At 35.7% G+C, this 13,752-nt stretch overlaps 1 protein-coding gene across 1 annotated transcript; it reads left to right on the forward strand.

The window, feature by feature from the left end:
- The first annotated feature begins 365 nt into the window (after nucleotides 1–365).
- Nucleotides 366–1,133, forward strand: LOC116568840 (NADH dehydrogenase [ubiquinone] flavoprotein 3, mitochondrial-like). The gene has a single exon (XM_032304534.1). It carries the CDS (start codon nucleotides 416–418, stop codon nucleotides 746–748), a length of 333 nt encoding a protein of 110 aa, XP_032160425.1. The 5' UTR covers nucleotides 366–415; the 3' UTR covers nucleotides 749–1,133.
- Nucleotides 1,134–13,752: the final 12,619 nt, after the last annotated feature.

Genomic DNA, 13,752 nt, shown 5'->3' on the forward strand with positions numbered 1-13,752 from the left:
AGGGAGAAACAGGGTCCCCGCTGAGCAAGGAGCCTGATGCAGGACTTGATCCCAGGACCCTGGAATCATGACCTGAGCTGAAGGCAGATGCTGAACCCACTGAACCACCCAGGTACCCATGAGCAAGAATCTTTTTTTTTTTTTTTTAATTTTTTTTTATTTTTTATTTATTTTTATTTCCAGCATAACAGTATTCATTATTTTTGCACACACCCCGTGCTCCATGCAATCCGTGCCCTCTATAATACCCACCACCTGGTACCCCAACCTCCCACCCCCCGTCCCTTCAAAACCCTCAGATTGTTTTTCAGAGTCCATAGTCTCTGGTGAACCATGAGAGCAAGAGTCTTAACATAGACCCCGGCGCGACCTCCCGCTCCGCCCGCCCTCCCCGCTGCTCCCCGGTGTCCCGGTCATGGCGGCCTCCCTTCTGCTGCGGCGAGGACCGTCCGCGGCGCTGAAGACTGTGCTCCAAGAAGCACGAGTGTGTCGGGGACTTGCTTCCACGGTTTCTCTCTCTGCAGAATCAGGGAAGACCGAAAAGGGACTGCCGCCGAATTCCAAGAGGCAAAGCCCACCAAAAAAGCCCGCTCAAGCCGCCAGCCCCGCCGAGCCGTTCGATAATTCCACGTACAGGTATCTCCAGCACCATGACTACACCCCGTACACCTTCTTAGACCTCAACCTGGACCTGTCCAAGTTCCGGATGCCCCAGCCCTCTTCCGGACGGGAGTCCCCTCGCCACTGAGCGCTCCCTTGACAGAAGAAAGCTTCCGGTGTCTGGGCAGCAGAATAAAACCCGCTCCGGTCATGCCGTGCGTAATCTATGTCCGTTTGACAGCGAACAGCGAATTCGCAGCACTTTGTGTAGTTGTGCATTTAGAAGCATCTGTACACGGGGGTTTTCCCCCGTGAGCCGTAGCCTCAAGAGAGTTGTAGGCACCTTGCATTGCTGCGATCCGCTGTGTCTGGTCCCTGGTCTGTCGTTAGTCTGTCTCACCAGCTTGGCATTGGTAAATGTAGTGATACCTTCGGGTTTGGCAGACCTAGTTCTTATGAAAACCAGACTAGGAGTTCTACTGATTCTAACCACTGTACTGCAAAGAAAATAAACATTGAGTTATAGCACTTCAAAAAAAAAAAAAAAAAGAGTCTTAACATAGAAATAAATACAATAATGGAGAGAAAGGACTGAATAAATAAATGAGAAACACACTTGATGGAATGAACAATAGGCTAGAGGAAGCAGAAGAATGAATTAATGACCTAGGAGATAGAGTAATCAAAAGTAATCAAGCTGAACAAAAGACAGAAGGAAGAATTATACAAGGTGAGAACAGACTTAGAGAACTCAGTGATTCCAATGAACATAACATTTGTATTCTAGGATTCCCAGAAGAGAAAAGGGGGCAGAAAATTTATCTGAAGAAATAATAGTTGAAAACTCCCCTAATCGGGAGAGGGAAACAGACATTCAGATCCAGGAGGCACAGAGAACCCCTATCAAAATAAACAAAAAGAGACCCACACCAAGACACATTATAATGAAATTGGCAAAATATAGTGATAAAGGAAAAAAAAAAAAAAAAACCAGCAAGACAGAAAGAGACAGTAACAGACAAGGGGGAAACCCATTAAACCAACAGGGGATTTTTTCAGTAAAACTTTTTCAAGCCAGAAGGGAGTGACATGATATATTCAAAGTGCTGAATGGGAAAAATATGTAGCCAAAAATATTCTCTATACAGCAAGGCTAACAGTCAAAACAGAAAGAGAGAGAGAGAGAGAGCTTCCCAGACAAACAAAAACTAAAGGAGTTGATGGTTACTAAGCCAGCCATGAAAGAAATATTAGAAAAGACACATTGAGTGGAAAGGAGAGATGAAAAGTGACAACATAAAGGCAGGAAACACAAAAGCAGTAGAAGTAGATACTGGTATCTATAGGTTTATATATCTATATATCTATTTCCAAGGCCTTGTATAATCTTACATGACATTGACATCTGTATGGACTATCTAATCACAAGAATACACATATCACAAGAGATTACAGCTTTCCTGCTATAAACTTTAAGTTGTTAATTGCTATTAGTCAAGTTATTATAATATATAATACAATATATTATTTATATAATATCAATAAAATTAATATAAAAACCTAGAATGACAGTAATTTGTTAAAAAAATTTTCACAAAATAGAATACAAGAAAGATTGTTCTAAATATGCCCCCAAATATTTATCTGTCAAATTGGTGATAGTCTTTTTTTTTTTTTTTTTTGGATAGGTAGAGCTAGAGATTGATAAGCACATACATGTATACAATTAGGTTTTCAAAGTGCAAAGATGTAAAGAAGAGTGGATGTAGATGTTAGGTTCTTGGGCATTGGATCTAAAGAGTCTCTGAGGAAATGATGGTGACATCCTTTGTTTCAGACCAGAACCCAGGAACAGAAAGTTGCAGGTGCACTGAGGTCATTTCTTGGCTTCCAGTGGGAGACATATTTGAGTCAGGGTGAAGCTAAATGATCCTATTCCTGCTCTCCTGTTTTATGTGGTGGACAGAGCATAGCCTTGTGGGACCAGACAGTCCAAATCAAGGCCATGCATTGTTTCATGTATCATTAGTGGAGAAATTCCAGCCCCAAGACCTTGAAGGTTGAGAGCAGCTGCTGTGGCAAGAAGCACAGCCTGTAAGAAATACAGCCTCTCACAGCTGGGGGAGGGGGCAGACTCTCGATCTCAGCCAGTTCTGGGTGACTCTCCATATTCATTCACTGGATAATCCTCACTGCTTTTCTTCATGTTGGCAAAATGTGAGCTACATTAACATTTTGTTTGTTTGTTATTTTGGATATTCATCATCAACCCTTCTTCATCATTGGGAAGAATATTCCCCCATATGAGTTTTGGTGAGGAACAGGTACTCACTTCATGTTTCCTTCATGTCTGTTTCATGAATATGGGAACAAAATGTTGCCCATTAAAGGTATTTACTTTTTTTTTTAAGATTTTATTTATTTTTTGGGCAAAGAGAGAGAGAGATCACAAGTAGGCAGAAAGGCAGGCAGAGAGAGAGGGGAAACAGGCTCCCTGCCGAGCAGAGAGCCTGATGTGGGGCTCAATCCCAGGACACTGAGATCATGACCTGAACCAAAGGCAGAGGCTTAACCCACTGAGCCACCCAGGCGCCCCACCTTTACTATTTTTTTTTTTAATTGACCCTAGGAGTGGGGAAGTTAAAAAAAAAAAAAAAAAAAAAAAGCTTCCCCTTCATGAATGGAAGTAGTCAAGAGATCACCTTTCCTGTGACAGCCATTGTAGAAATCATGGAAGCAGAATGGAAGGATCAATACAAAACAGAGAAAGATCTCTGCACTGGCAGGAGTGTTATCTATAGAACAACATGGTCACATGATTTGGGGCATTATTTCTGGCTAGTAACTTCCATGTTGGAGTAACCAGTTTCTTTGATGACTCTTACATAACCATATTAAAACACACAAACACAATTTGTTTTGCTTACAACTGTGAATGAGACTGCATTGCCAGGTATCACTACAAATCTTTATTAAATATGTCTGCCTTTTCTTAAATTATGCCCCATTTCCACTAATCAGATGAACACTGATTCTTACTGCCTTTGCATATCCCTTTGAATATTATTGTCAAGACCCCAATCTCTAACTAGATGTTCAATATTTTGCAAATAAAGTCTATGTGTTTCTGTTTTATTGCAACTTTAAATAATCATTATAGTAACTAGTACTTCATAAACATGAAACAAGCTTTTATTGAAACATAAAAGAAGTACACATAGGGGGCACCTGGTTGGCTCAGTGGGTTAAGCCTCTGCCTTCAGCTCAGGTCATGATCTCAGGGTCCTGGGATCAAGCCCCACATCAGACTCTCTACTCAGTGGCGAGACTGCTTCCACCTCTCTCTCTCTCTGCCTGCCTTTCTGCCTACATTAGGAGAAAGAAAGGAAAAATGAAGGAGTGAAGTTGGAGGGGGAGATGAACCATGAAAGACTATGGACTCTGGGAATCAAACTGAGGGTTTAGAAGGGAGGGGTGTGGGGGAATGGGTGAGCCTGGTGATGGATATTAAGGAGGGCCCGGATTGCATGGAGCACTGGGGGTTATATGCAAACAATGAATCATGGAACACTGCATCAAAAACTAATGGTATACTATATGGTGGTTAACATAACAACAACAAAAAAAGAAGTGTACATAGAGTTGGTAATATGTAAAAAGATTTTCTGAGATCACAAAGTTATGGCATGACAAAGGTAGAAACTTGCTTACAGATTTCCAACCTCCTAATTTTTTTCAAAGATTTTATTTATTTATTTGACAGATAGAGATCACAAATAGGCAGAAAGGCAGGCAGGGAAAGAGAGGAGGAAGCAGGCTCCCTGCTGAGCAGAGAGCCCAATGTGGGGCTCGATCCCAGAACCTTGAGATCATGACCTGAGCCAAAGGCAGAGGCTTAACCCACTGAACCACCCAGGTGCCCCTCCAACCTCCTAATTTTTATTTATACCACCAGTCTTCTATTTTGATGGTAACATTATTACAAGTAAAAGTCTACCTATTTTCTAATGTTCAGTTAATTTCCAAATTAATATAAAAAGAACTCCTAAGGCACTCTAATCTTTTGCAAATAAAATATAATTATCAATACATAGAATTTCATTGTCAGTATATATCATGATCACTTTATTTTGTGTAAGATAAATAAGATTATAGAGTAGAATGAACTTTGGGTATTATGATGTGTGTTTGTGTGTGTGTGTGTGTTTGTAAAAGAATACCAAGCTATTAAAAAGTTTTATATTATTATCCTTTCCAAGAGAGAAAGAATGTCAACTTTTGAACCTAATTAACAAAAGGCTATTGCTTTTCTGCATTTTTATTAAGGCAAAGGCAATCTAGTTAAAAATAATTCAACTGATTGTAGAAATGCTATAAATTTCTGTGAAGTTAGTTGCTGGCCATGGCCTGTCAAAGCAAATATGTTGTACAAATCTTAGATGAAAATTAGTACTTATCATTTGCACCACACCAAAAAGAAAAGAAAAAAAAAAAGGTCGGATTTGTAAAATGATTTCAAAGTCATGGAAAGAGAAAATATACTCAAGAAAGAGCTAAGCAATCCCAAGTAATTATTTTCTACTTATATAGTTTGTCACCTGAATTAAGTCCCTTAATCTGCAAATCTCTACATGACATGAAGGTTCTGTCTTAAGAATTTTATACCACTGCCATGGCCAAGTCCTCATTTTAGTCATTTTTAAGGAGATGATCTTTAGGAAACAAACAAACAAAAATAAACAAATGAGGGATGCCTGGGTGGCTCAGTTGGTTAAGCAGCTGCCTTCGGCTCAGGTCATGATCCCAGCATCCTGGAATCGAGTCCCACATCGGGCTCCTTGCTCAGCAGGGAGCCTGCTTCTCCCTCTGCCTCTGCCTGCCCCTCTGTCTGCCTGTGCTCGCTCTCTCTCCCTCCCTCTGACAAATAAAAACAAAAACAAAAACAAAAAACGAACAAACAAAAACTCAGAATGAATTTTATTTTTGAAAGTCCACCTTTATCATTCAGGAGATGTTATTTGAACACAGCCATGGGATATTACCAAAGTGACTTAGCCAGAGCAAGATTCTGGACAAATATCTTCTTACTGCTAACGTATGAAGGGATCAAGACTGATTTGGGTGATATGAAGAACCTCAATACTTCAATTAAGAGAATTTATGAAAATACTTTGATCTGATGCATCCTTTAGGAATTTTTGCAAACTTTTTGACCACTTCTATAAAATGCAAGGAAGTATAGCCTCTACAAACCAAAATCAAATCATGAAGGAGAATAGCTTAAGATGGGAAGAAATGTGATGCTTGAAAGAAAACCAGATGAAATGCAGACACTCACACAAGATGAAGAGGAAACTGGGTGCGCAGAAATGCTCATAGCAGAAAGAATCTCCAAATATTAAAGAGGTAAAAAGCTGAATTGATAATATGGGGACTCAAAAATGGTTGAATACAAACGTGAAAACTCCTATAAGAATACAGCAAGGAGTGTGCCTGGGTGGCTCAGTTGGTTAAGTGTCTGCCTTTGGCTCAGGTCATGATCTTCAGGGTCCTGGGATCGAGTCCTGCATCTGGCTCCTTGCTCAGTGGGGAGCCTGCTTCTCCCTCTGCCACTGCTTCTTCCCCTACTTGTGCTCTCTCACTCTCTCTCTGTCAAATAAATAAATAAAATCTTTAAAAAAGAGAATACAGGAGAGAAGTATAACTAAGTTAAAATACGAGATTAAAAGTATATAAAGACTTATTTCCTGAATAAAGAAAACAGAGACCAAAGTTTAGAATTGTATGCATTTCAAGAAAAAAATTTTGAGAAATAGAATGGAAATAATAAGAAATAATAAAATTGAATAGAATAAAATTTTAAAATTTCATAGAGATTTTCTTTTTTCTTTTTTCTTTCTTAATCCATCTGAAATTTTAATTTGACTTCTTATTCAACACCACAATTATTAGGAAAGTATCATCCAATAATATAATTTTCAATTTTATTTCATTATAAATATTTGGTCTGGCCTAAAATATTTTTTTAATTTTAATTTGACTTTTTATTCAACACCACATTTAATTTTAATTTGACTTCTTATTCAACACCACAATTATTAGGAAAGTATCATCCAATAATATAATTTTCAATTTTATTTCATTATAAATATTTGGTCTGGCCTAAAATATTTTTTAAATTACATATATATTATATTTTATTTTTAATTAAATTATATTCATTAAGTTATATATGTTATATATACAAACAAGATATATATTATATATTGCATATATAGTCATCACATGCATATTTTTCTATTTTTAAATTAAAAAAATATGCTTTTTAGCATACCTGCAATAAAATAAACCTAACTTCCCAAACTGGGATGTATTCATTTTATAAATCAATATACTTGAATTGTTTCTTTAGAATTATTATCTTTATGTATATAAGAGATACTGGCCCACAAATTTCTTTTCATATACTGATGATCAGAGACCATTTAAGAATATTAAAACTTTAAATTTACCTACTTCCATTCTGTTTTCTGCACTCTAAATGTTCTATATTTCAATTGAGGATGATAGGTGGATAGACAGAGGGTGGACAGACAGAAGATCACTGGATGCATGGATAGATAGATAGGAAGAAATCATTATCCTTATGGCTTTATTCAGTTAGTATTCATTTAGATTTTCACACACATTTATCCTTCCGATTTCCATCATTTGTCCCTGTACCTTTGGAGTTCCATCTGTGATCATTTTCTTCTACCTGAAAAAACACACATTGGAAACACAGTTGAAAAATGGAAGTTTTGGTGTGCTTGGGTGGCTCAGTTGGTGAAGTGTCTGCCTTCAGCGTGGGTCCTGAGATCAAGTCCTGCTTCAGGCTCCCTGCTCAGCAAGGAGCCTACTTACCCCTCTCCCTCTGCCTGCAGCTCCCCCTGCTCATATGCTTTCTCTCTCTCTCTGTCAAATGAATAAATATAAAATTTTTTAAAATGTCAATATGTTGATTATATTAAAAAAAAGAAAGAAAGGAAGAAAAAGAGACGTTTAAAAATGATACCTCATAGGGTGCTTGGGTGGCTGAGTCCATTAAGCATCTGACTTCTGCACAGGTCATGATCTCAGGGTCCTGGGATCAAACTCAGTATCTGGCTTCCTGCTCAGCAGGGAGTCTGCTTCTCCCTCTTCCTCCGCCCCTCCCCTCCATTGTGTCCTCTGTCTTTCTCCTTCTCTCTCTCAAATAAATAAATGAAATCTTAAAAAAAAAAAGTAAAAAAAATCTATTTTTAAAAATGATACCTCATATGTAATACTTAAAAAAAAAAAATCAAATGCCTGAGAAAACCTTTTGTGCGTGGAGCATAAGACTACTCATAGAGAACTCAATTTGATGCATGTGATTATGCGTAGACTTGTTTTGTATTTTTTACATCAATATTCAGTAATGGATTATAACACTGGTAAAGCACAGGGCTGTGTTTGGCTTTATCTACTCAGTAGGTAGTGTGCAAATGTAATAAGCTATTTATTAATATTACATCTACTTATTTCCTGGCTTTTACTAAGCTTTGTAGAGTTATCTTAATATCAAGTTTTATATTTGTAACATACCTGTGTAATCTCTATTGGCATTTCCATCTTACTTTGGAGGAAATTTAGCCTTCATAGGGCAAAGTAACTTAGTGAGCGAGAACTCAACATTTAAGTCTATGTAACTCAAGATTCTCCCTTCTTTCCATTTTCTTTATTGCCTATTATGTATGTGCTATGCATTCAATAAATTCTTTTTCTTTAAATTGAATTTAACCTGAGAAGCAATGTTTTGTTGAGCAATAAATATGATATTGGGCACTCTTCCTACTTTTCAGTTACAATACAGTTCACGGAAAAAAATTATTTCATTGTGCTGGAAACTTAAAATAATAAACATGAAACTTCCCATCTTAACTGGAAACTGAAGGGAATCAAGTTGAGTTACATGAGATAAAGAAAGTAAGTGGAAAAGGAATTGAATATAATATCTCCTTTTCATTTCTTATTTTCTAGCTGTTGAATAAGTGTTTTTCTCCCTGTGGACTATCTTTATCCATGTCTGAAATATATACTTCCTGTATCTTCTATATCTAAGAAGGGCTCACTCTAATACAAACATTTCCTAAAATGCATCTTTCAAATGCATGAGCTGAGTCTTATTAGAACGGAAGTCTCCTCCATAATGCTTAACTGATAGCTAGTCATCAAATGCTCTGTGAGCATGAGTGACAGCTGTCCATAGGCATACATGGATTGATGGAAAATGTGACAACAGATGATAAATGTTACATCGATAACCTTCAAAGACAAACTTCCTTCTCTTTTCAGTTTTTCATATCTTAAGATTTAATCTCTTCATCCCTTTGCACTTGGTCCAAAATTGTGATATACCAAAGCATAAGGCAAAACAATTATATAATGTAAAAAAAAATGACATTTTTCTTTCACATAGATCCAAGCTAACTGGAATTTCTATAGCCCATATATTTCCTTTGTAAATTTTATCATTCTCAATTGGAAGTCTCTGATAATATTTCTGAACGGATATAGAATTGCCTGTGCTCATTATGAAAACAATGCCTGAAAACAGTTTGCCCATGCTAGAAAACAGACATCCTGCATAAGATGTTGTCTTAAAATTTGACTTTGAAAATTATAAGCTTATATTCCTAAGTGTCATTTCATTCATTGAGAATATCTTCTAATTTATTATGTAAATGCTTCAATTTCATAATTACAGACTCATTTGCAATTCTAAGAAAAATATACATATAACCTATATAGAGTTTCCCACACTTAGATAACTATAGCACATTGCACTAAGAAATTGACATAGATATAATTCATTAACGTCTTTGTTTTGCCTGCTTTAAATGCATTAGTTTTGTATACACATATGTGTTTTCAATTCTATACAGTTTTGTCATATGTAAAAATGTTTAAATATTAATGTTTACATGATATTTTTCTTACTTTTACTCACAAACTACTTATTGCTGTATTTGATATGTTTCCTTAAGATAGCATGTTGATGAGGCATACTACATTTTTTTCCATGCTGCCAATCTTTCTTTTAATTGGGATGCTTAAATTATTTATGTTATTTGGACTGATTATGGATATGTAAGGTCTTAAGTCAGTCATTTTAGTATTTTCTATTTGTTTTCTCTATATCTCAATGGAACAATTTTTCTTGTCTTTCTATGGATTATTATTTTTTTAAAGTATTCCAACTTGGTTTGTTTTTATTTGTTAATGCTTTTGAGAATATCAGTTTAAATACTTTTTTTGTGGTTGTTAAATATATGTATATATAACAGAGAGACAGTAATTCAATGTATATTATATATTACTATATTGGTAACATATATAGGGTTAGTGAATAGTGTATGTACATATTATATGAAATGTACAATAATATATATACACATAATATATATGCAGATGTATAAAACCAGCTACAGTGTAATAGTATCCCTTTCAGTGGTGTGAAAAAATCGAATTTCCATTTAAGTTCCTTTACCCTCCCCACTTTTTAATTTTTTTAAGGATTTTTTTTTAAAGATTTCATTATTTATTTGACAGAGAGATCACAAGTAGGCAGAGAGGCAGGCAGAGAGAGCAGGGGAAGCAGGCTCCCTGCTGAGCAGAGAGCCTGATGCAGGGCTCAATCCCAGGACCCTGAGATCATGACCTGAGCTGAAAGAAGAGACACCCAGGCACCCCATCCTCCCCACTTTTTAAATATAATTATTTACTTATTTTTCTACATATATTGAAGCCACATTACATGTTGTTATAATTATTGCTTCAACCATGCATTAGAATTTAAGAATAGCATGGGAACGAGCTATAATTTCCCTCACTATTTTATTTTTGTGTCCTGTATGATTATTGAAACTGAAGGATTACAAACTGAGATTGGTCTCATGGGGCTCTTCTCTCTTATTTTGTAGCCAGACCTTAACAGTCTGTAGTTTGGGTCAAAGTTTGGAGCACACTTGTCCAGTTTGGAGGTCTGTAATCTCATTCTGACAATTTGTCTAACTCTAGTTTCAGATTTACCCCCAACTAACATCATGGTTTTTGTTTGTTTGTTAGTTTGTGTTTTTCCCCTAGGAACACAGATTGGGAGAATTTATCAGCTGACTCTGTAAAAGTGTGAACGGGAACCAGGTGGTCTGTACAGCATGTCAAGGCCATTTCCCTTACCCTGTCTCCAACAAACCTCAGTGACTGCCATCAGACAAGGCTTTTACCAATCTTGCTACCTGGATGGCTACCTGATTAGTCACTAAAAGAAAATAAATATGTATTTTTTTAACATCCCTTCATGCTTCCATGTGATACATTCTCCACCAAATAGATCTTCATCTCAACTCTATGGGAGTAGCCCATATTTGAGAAGTTCACAGGTTTTACTAGTATAATGTTATAAAATCAGCCTGAAGAAGCCAACATATTCTCCTTCTCATGATCATCTGGGCTTATAAACATGTTCAAATCACGTGAGAGGGATTTTTATTTCACACACACAAAACAATTTTTGAGTAGTTTAGTATATAACAAAAATAAAGTAATATATAGTAAAAACACATGCACCCATATATTACTGATTACTACACAAATAAAAATCAGTATTTATCCAGTGTCAGAATTTATAAATAATAATAAACTATTCATAAAGTAAATCAAGAAGATGTGGTATATATACACAATGGAATACTATGCAGCCATCAAAAGAAATAAAATCTTGCCATTTGCGACAACGTCGATGGAACTAGAGCGTATCATGCTTAGCGAAATAAGCCAAGCGGAGAAAGACAAGTATCATATGATCTCCCTGATATGAGGAAGTGGTGATGCAACATGGGGGCTTAAGTGGGTAGAAGAAGAATCAATGAAACAAGATGGAATTGGGAGGGAGACAAACCATAAGTGACTCTTAATCTCACAAAGCAAACTGAGGGTTGCTGGGGGGAGGGAGGTTGGGAGAAGGGGGTGGGATTATGGACATTGGGGAGGGTATGTGCTTTGGTGAGTGCTGTGAAGTGTGTAAACCTGGTGGTTCACAGACCTGTACCCCTGGGGATAAAAATATATGTTTATAAAAAATAAAAAATAAAAAAAAAGTAAATTGTATATTATTAAGGTTTTTAAAATCCAGCTTAATTTATTAATTTGTACATTTTAAATATTAATGTAATATATATTTTACATGTTCAACAACATACATTATACATTTTGACTCCTATAAATATAATATTAATTAAATTAGCAAATTCATATTTACACATAAACACATACACACAGTAGTATTTCTGAGTGTGTGCATATGTGACTGTGGGTGCATATGTATGTGAAAGGCAAGTGTATGCATTCTAACAAGTACCCTTGGCTATGAGATTCTACAATTTCATTTAATATCTTTAGATCCTGTGAGTATAAAACATGTACTTAATAAATATATGACAGTGGAAAATATCAAGTATCATTGAATATTAAATATCAATTATTAGTAAACTCATGGTATGCATGTCTTTGCTATTTTTAAATTTAGACTTTCCTCCAAAACTTGCATTAATTCCATACACAAAGTAATCTTCCAGATAAAAAATAGATGTTCTTTTCTCAATCACTTACCTTTAATTAGTTCATAATTTTGTTACCCTTCATGGTTCTGAAACTTGTACATTCATGAGCATTTGAAGACTAAAACAATTTTTCTGAAAATTGGCATTTATTAATGTAATTCAACAATTACTGATTTAAAAAAGAATAAATACCACATGCATCCTGAATCATGAGATGCTTTGGGTTCTGATTTAATCAGACTCGTATGATCATCAATACTTTAAATACTGAAAAAACATTTCTTTGAGAAATATCCAGCAGATCACAGTGCTTCTCTTTCTCTCTCTCTTTTTTTTTGTTCTCCCATAATATATACCATCGATTAATCCATAGACAGGTTAATGTCCACAGTAAGGGAAAATAAGAAAAATGAATGAAGCCAGCAAGATAGAGATAAGAAAAGACAATAAATTTATAAAACAAGTAGGGCCATCTATCTTGATAATAGCATCAAATCATGAGATATCTGCCAGACTTATAACCTTATTGTGAAATAGATGAATGATATAAAATTGTGGATTGATTTTTTTATAAATGTAAACACCCCACTTTGATTAAATAAACACATTAATAATTTATAATTAATTTCCTTTAAAATTAAATAATGGGTAAAACATAATAAAACAAAAATCATAGACACTTTATAATTTTATTGTCCTAGTATTTAACATTTATTATTTTATTTAACATCATGCAAATTAAAAAATATATATAAGCTCTGAAACAATAAAACTTTTAAAAGAAAACATAAATAATAATCTCTGGGACATTGGCTTCAGCAATATTTTTTTTTCTGGATATGTCTCCTGAGGCAAGGAAAATAAAAGCAAAAATAAACTTTTGTGACTGCATTAAATATAAAGCTTTTGCAGAGTAATGAAAACCATCAAAAAATGGAAAGGCAACCCACTGAATGGGTGAAGAGATTTACAAATGATGTATCTGATAAGGGGTTAATATCTAAAATACATAAAGAATGTGAACAATTCAACACCAAACACACACACACACACACACACACACACACACACACACACACACATTCCGATAAAAAATAGGCCAAAGACCTGAAAAAATATTTTTCCCAGGAAGTGTACAAATGGCCAGTAGACATATGAAAAGATGCTCAATGACACTACTTATCTGATAAATGTAAATTAAAACCACAATGAAATATCACTTTGTACCTCTCAGAATGTGTAGCATCGAAAAGCCAAAACGTGACAAGTGTCAAAAGGGTGTGGAGGAAGGGAATCCTTGTGCATTATTAGTGGGAATGTAAATTGGTGTAGCTATTATGGAAAACATATGGAGGTTCCTCAAAAAGTTAAGAATAGAGCTACTAGGGTGCCTGGGTGGCTCAGTGGGTTAAGTCTCTGCCTTCAGCTCAGGTCACAGTCTCAGGGTCCTGGGATCAAACCCCGCATCAGGCTCTCTGCTTAGCAGGGAGCCTGCTTCTCTCTCTTTCTGCCTGCCTCTATGCATCCCTGT

This window comes from Mustela erminea, chromosome 11, assembly GCF_009829155.1.
Source record: "Mustela erminea isolate mMusErm1 chromosome 11, mMusErm1.Pri, whole genome shotgun sequence".
In the NCBI taxonomy this organism is placed as follows: domain Eukaryota; kingdom Metazoa; phylum Chordata; class Mammalia; order Carnivora; family Mustelidae; genus Mustela; species Mustela erminea.